This window comes from Lactuca virosa, chromosome 3, assembly GCF_052849685.1.
Source record: "Lactuca virosa cultivar CGN04683 chromosome 3, Lactuca_virosa_CGN04683_v6, whole genome shotgun sequence".
In the NCBI taxonomy this organism is placed as follows: Eukaryota; Viridiplantae; Streptophyta; class Magnoliopsida; order Asterales; family Asteraceae; genus Lactuca; species Lactuca virosa.
Genome location: NC_136428.1, coordinates 311,285,663 through 311,291,770, shown reverse-complemented (window position 1 = coordinate 311,291,770; position 6,108 = coordinate 311,285,663). Strand labels below are relative to the sequence as shown.

Here is a 6,108-nt window from a genome sequence, read left to right as displayed (position 1 = left end):
CTCGACGAGTCGGTTACTGGACTCGACGAGTCGCCCATGTTTTCAGAAATCTATAAATAGGACATAATAGCCCGAAACAAAAGCCTCTCTGGAACCCTTGGAGACTGAATTGCGATTGAGAGTACTGTTGGAGCCCTGGAAATCGAGAATCAACCCTAGCATCCAATTTTGAGGAGATCAAAAGGCACAACCTTATTCTCTTTTCTTAATCCAGTGCTTATACCATGTTTAGATCATTAGGTTCAGTTTGTGAGATATTTTCTGCCATGATTATGAGCTAAAAACTCTTAGCTTCTGTTTAGGATAGACAAACTTATTACAATGGTTTGAATTTTATGGCTTGGATTATTTAATTTGGTGAATTTTGTTTTGTTGAGGTTGTTAAAGACCCTTATGTGCTGACAATAACTATTTTCTGTTAATTATCAAGTCTTTTAAGTTGCATGAACATCTATTAATTGCTTGTCTCATATACTTTATGTGAAAACAATGTTATATGCCTAGGAATAGTGAACATGAAACTAGGGGTTAATTAGAAAATAGGTAAGTCAATGTGTGAGCTTGTGTGACGAACCATCATACAAGAAGTTAATTGAATTAGTAATTTGATTAGCTAACTACAAGTCTTACTAAACCCGAATCAATAAACTAGGAAACTCATTAGTTTAACCAATTGGCCACTGTTTGAATTGATCTGTTTTCTAAGGATTAGTAATAGTGAACATGAACCTAATCACATTAATCGGTAGCCAATGACAAATTCATCCATTGCATGTGCCATAATTTCAACAATAGGAATAAGTAAGTCGAACCTAAACAGAAGTCTCCTTTATTATTGAATTTAGTTGATTTTTACTTGTTTAGCTGTTAATTGCTTTGTTTATGTGTTAGATAAGAGCTTAAGTTTCTAGTCTTGCAAAACTAGATAAAACCCCTTTTCTTTTATTATTTGTTTTTTTTAGATAATTTAGTAGTTAGTTTATTTACCGTTCCCTGTGTTCGATACTCTGCTTGCTTAATTATACCACCAATTGACAGGTACACTGCCTTTTGTGTGTCTAAATTATATTTAAAAAGTAGGACTAAAACTACTGAAATAAACACACATCACGTTTTTGGTGCCGTTGCTGGGGAAGATCTAGCTTGCACCAATTGACAGGTACCCTGCTTGCTTAATTATACCACCAATCGATCCTTTGTGTAAGATCTAGCTTGCACAAAGTCACTGTTTTAATAAATTAGTTATTAGGATTAAGTTTTAGTTTTTCTGTTTTTAGGATTTTAGTTCTAAATTTTTTTCCGTTTGACCTTTGACTCGTCGAGTACAGTCGCAGCTACTCGACGAGTCCATCACAGTATTTCATTTCCGTTTTTAGTTTTGTTTTGTTCTTTTTACGCGTATTTGTTCTATTCTTGCAGTGTGTTTATGACCCGAGGATCAGGCACACCCTTGATCCCGCCACTCGAAAACCCGGAATCAGCTTTGAGGAAAGACAAGGAGAAGATCGTTGAAGAGACTAACCCGCCAAAGAGATCACCTTTCAAGGACCTTAAATCGGTCTTTGGAAAGAAGAAAAGCAAGAAAGTGGGCGAGTCTAGCAGCCAAAACAGCGAAGAAATCAAGATAGAAGGCTTTGGATATAACCCCAATCCAAACGAAACTGAATACGAGTCAGAAGCAGAAACCGAAGAAGGAAGCGACATAATAGGCGAACTCAGAATTACCATGGCTAACATCGATGAAATGCCCATGGGAGAATGGAAGAAAAGGATATGTGACGATACCGGCCCAGGACTCGTGCAACCCGTGATTCCAGCAACTGCTAACTTTGAGCTGAAGGGTCACATACTCACCCAACTCAGGGACATCCCATTCTATGGGAAGGAACACGAAGACGCGTACAAGCATCTTGACGAGGTCAACGACATAGCCGACTACTTCAACACCCCTAATGTGCCTCGGGAGACTGTTCTGCTTCGTATGCTACCGGTCACATTTAAGGGAGACGCGAAAGATTTGCTGAAATCACTCCCTCCAGGATCCATCACCACTTGGGCTAATATGCGAGAAGAATTTATTGATCAATTTTGCCCTCCCTCAAAGATAGAAAAGTTAAAGAAAGCCATTGAAAATTTTGAGTAACAACCAGGCGAGTCACTCTATGAGGCGTGGGAAAGATACAAAAGCTTGTTAAGGAACTGTCCACACAATGATCTAAACAGGCAGCAAGAAGTCTCCATTTTCTATGATGGAGTGAATGCGACAACTAGGCAGCTCCTTCACTCGCAAGGACCACTCACGAAGAAAGCACCCGCTGCTATAAAAGAACTAATTGAAGAATTCTCTAAGCACTCTAGAGAATATCATAACCCAAGAAATGACCCATGTTGAGGGGTGATGAACTCTATTTCCGATGACATGGCAGCAATGATGGAAAAATTGGAGAACATGGATCGAAGAATGACTAAGATGGACCAATCCATCCATGCCATTAGAGTGGGATGTGATAACTATAGAGGGACTCACCTTACTAAAGACTGTGATCTTGATGAGAACGGGAATCGGAAAGCCCAAGTGTACTATTCAAGTGGTGATAGGTATGACGATGATTGGCGAAAACCCAAGAAAGAATCGCTACCTTATGATGAGTACAAGTTTGCGAAGGAGGAAAAGTATAAGCAAAAAGCAAGAGGTTTTTTATCAAAAGGAGGAGCCGGTGCAAGAAAAGAAATCGGATTTGGAAGATATGCTTACAATATTCGTAGCCGCGTCCGAGAAAAGGCATAATGATACCGATGCTGCTATAAAAGTTCTACAAAACATGTTGAGAGAACACCAAATTATGATGAAAGATCAACAAGCTCTGCTTAGGAATCAGCAAGCCTCCATTTTCAACATAAAAAAGCAGCTAGGCCAACTTGCACAACAAGTGAACGAAAGATAACCGGGTAGACTTCCTAGTAACACCGAAAATAATCCGAAAGGCGCACATATAAACATCGTGACAACTAGGAGTGGGAAGATAATTACTCCTCTGGCCCCTATTCATAAAGAATATCCTAAATTGGTGCAAGAGGAAGAGTCAGAAAACCAAAAATCACAAGAACCCGACTCGACTCGCTGATTCGCAGAAATGGACTCGACGAGTCCCCCACTTGAACAGAAAAATAAGCCTCCTATTAAACCGTATCAGCCTCCATTGCCATTTCCAGGCCGAGCTAGACAAGATAAGCATGATATTGATTATCGAAAATTCCTGGAACATATAAAAGCTCTTCTTAATATGCCCTTCATCGAGGCGGTTGCACAAATGCCCAAGTATGCCAAATTCTTAAAGGAGCTTCTTACAAATAGAAAGAAGATGGAAGAGGTGAAGAAGGTGGTTCTCAATGAAAATTGTTCAGCCGCCATGTTGAACAAACTACCTAAGAAGATGGGTGACCCGGGTAGTTTAACCTTGCCTTGCCAATTCGAAAATTTATCAATTATTCATGCATTGGCTGATTTGGGGGCAAGTGTTAACCTTATGCCATATTCATTCTGTAAAAAATTAGACCTTTCGGAGCCAAGGCCAATTCGAAGGGCAATTCACTTAGCAAATAAAACGGTAACATTTCCAAGGGGGATATGTGAGGACCTATTGGTGAAAGTTGATAAGTGTGTGTTCCCCACGGACTTCATAGTACTAGACATGGAAGCGGATCCTCAAGTCCCAATCATACTTGGAAGACCTTTCCTAAATACTGCAAGTGGTATAGTAGACATGCGAGATTCTAAACTTACCCTTCGGGTGGGAGACGAATCAGTTATATTTGGAGTTGATCAAGCCATGAAGCATGCAAGATATAGTGACGACACGGCATTTTCGGTTGATATGTTGGAAGAAATAACGGAAGAATGGAAAGAAGACAAGCCAAGCAATTCTACTACTACCTTTGACAATGATTTTGATGTTGAGAGAGACCTGATGGAGATAGAGAGACTACTCGAAGAAGCGGGATATAATGAATTAATCAGAGGTGCAGAAAACCCGACTCGCCGAGTCCCTGTGAGAAATCGCGATCAGACAGGGATTTTGGCCTAGACTCGACGAGTCCCCTCACTGGACTCGACGTGCCCAGTGTACAAAACACGAAATCAGAGCTGAAAACTTAACCTGATCATTTGGAGTATGAATTTCTTGAAGAAGGTGAACAAAAACCTGTAATTATAGCTTCTGACCTCACAAAAACTGAAAAGGAAGATTTAGTCCGGGTTTTAAAGAAGAGAAAGAATGCCATTGCATGGAAAATCACCGATATGAAAGGGTGGCTCTCACAAGATTAACCTGGAAGAAGGAGCAAAGCCGATAGTGCAACATCAAAGGCGGTTGAACCCGAACATGCAAGAAGTGGTCAAGAAGGAGGTGGTCAAGCTTTTAGACGCGGGAATCATATACTCCATTTCTGATAGTCCATGGGTTAGTCCAGTTCAAGTGGTGTCTAAGAAAGTAGGGATGACAGTAGTGACAAACAAGAAGAATGAGCTCATACCAACTCGAACGGTAACCGGTTAGCGACTGTGCATCGATTACCGAAAGCTAAACGATGCCACTCGTAAAACCACTTTCCCCTTCCTTTTATTGATCAAATGCTTGAAATATTTTCTGGCCATATTTATTACTGTTTCTTAGATGGATTTTCGGGTTACTTCCAAATACCCATAGACCCAATTGACCAAGAAAAGACTACTTTCACTTGCCCAAGTGGGACTTTTGCTTATCGCCGCATGCCTTTTGGGTATTGCAATGCGCCCGCGACCTTTCAAAGATGCATGACGGAGATTTTCCATGACATGGTGGAAAAGTTTATGGAAGTATTTATGGATGATTTTTCTGTTTTTGGCTCTTCTTTTCATGATTGTCCCACTAACCTTGACTTGATGCTTGCTAGGTGTGAAAAGACCGATCTAGTCTTAAATTGGGAAAAATGTCACTTTGTGGTTAAAGAGGGAATAGTCTTAGGTCACAAGGTATCCAATGCGGGGATTGAGGTGGATCGGGCAAAAATTGAAACTATTGCAAAATTACCCCCACCGACTAATGAGAAGGGCATTAGGAGTCTTTTAGGGCACACGGGTTTTTACCTCCATTTTATAAAAAGATTTTTCTAAAATAACTAGACCTATTACTCAATTATTATTAAAAGATGCATCTTTTAACTTTTCTAAAGAGTGTCTAGCAGCCTTTGAGATTTTAAAAGAAAAATTAACTAATGCCCCGATCATTATCGCCCCGAATTGGAACCTGCCCTTTGAAATAATGTGTGACGCAAGCGATTTTGCTTTAGGAGCCGTGCTTGGCCAAAGGGTTGATAAGCACTTTCGACCCATTTATTATGCAAGCAAGACTTTAAATCCGGCCCAAGAAAACTACACCACAACCGAAAAAGAATTATTAGCCGTGGTGTATGCCTTTGACAAATTCTGACCCTATCTTATTCTATCTAAAACAACTGTTTTCACTGACCACTCTGCTCTTAAGTATTTGTTTTCCAAGCAGGATGCAAAGCCAAGATTGATCAGATGGGTGCTTTTATTACAGGAATTTGACATCGAGATCAAGGATAAGAAAGGGATGGAGAATGTAGCTGCTGACCATCTTTCTAGATTAGAAAATCCAGAAAGGGAAGAGATAGACAACATGGGTATTGAAGATAGCTTCCCGGAAGAGTACTTGATGGTGGTCATGGAGGAAGAACCATGGTATGCGAATATTGCAAATTATTTGGCTGGCGACTACCTTCCAAAAGGCCTCACTCATCAACAAAAGAAGAAGCTCTTTTCAGAAATTAAATATTATTTCTGGGATGAGCCATATCTTTTTAGGAGCTGCGCGGATAGAATCATAAGGATATGCGCTTTTGGTAATGAGATTCGAGATATATTAGAGCATTCCCACAATGGACCGACAGGAGGACATCATGGGGTACAATACACTGCTAAAAAAGTGTTTGATGCGGGTTTCTATTGGCCTACTATCTTCAAGGATGATGTTACTCACGTAAGGGAATGTGATGCTTGCCAAAGAACGGGCAATATATCAGCAAATAATGAAATGCCCCAAAGGA

The 6,108-nt window shown here is 40.2% G+C and overlaps 1 protein-coding gene across 1 annotated transcript; it reads left to right on the top strand.

Annotated features, from left to right (window-relative positions):
• Positions 1–3,134: 3,134 nt before the first annotated feature.
• LOC145164707 (uncharacterized) lies at positions 3,135–4,327 on the top strand. The gene is made up of 2 exons (XM_079083410.1): positions 3,135–4,020; positions 4,188–4,327. The coding sequence occupies exons 1-2, from the start codon at positions 3,135–3,137 to the stop codon at positions 4,325–4,327; spliced, it is 1,026 nt and encodes a 341-aa protein (XP_078939536.1).
• Positions 4,328–6,108: the final 1,781 nt, after the last annotated feature.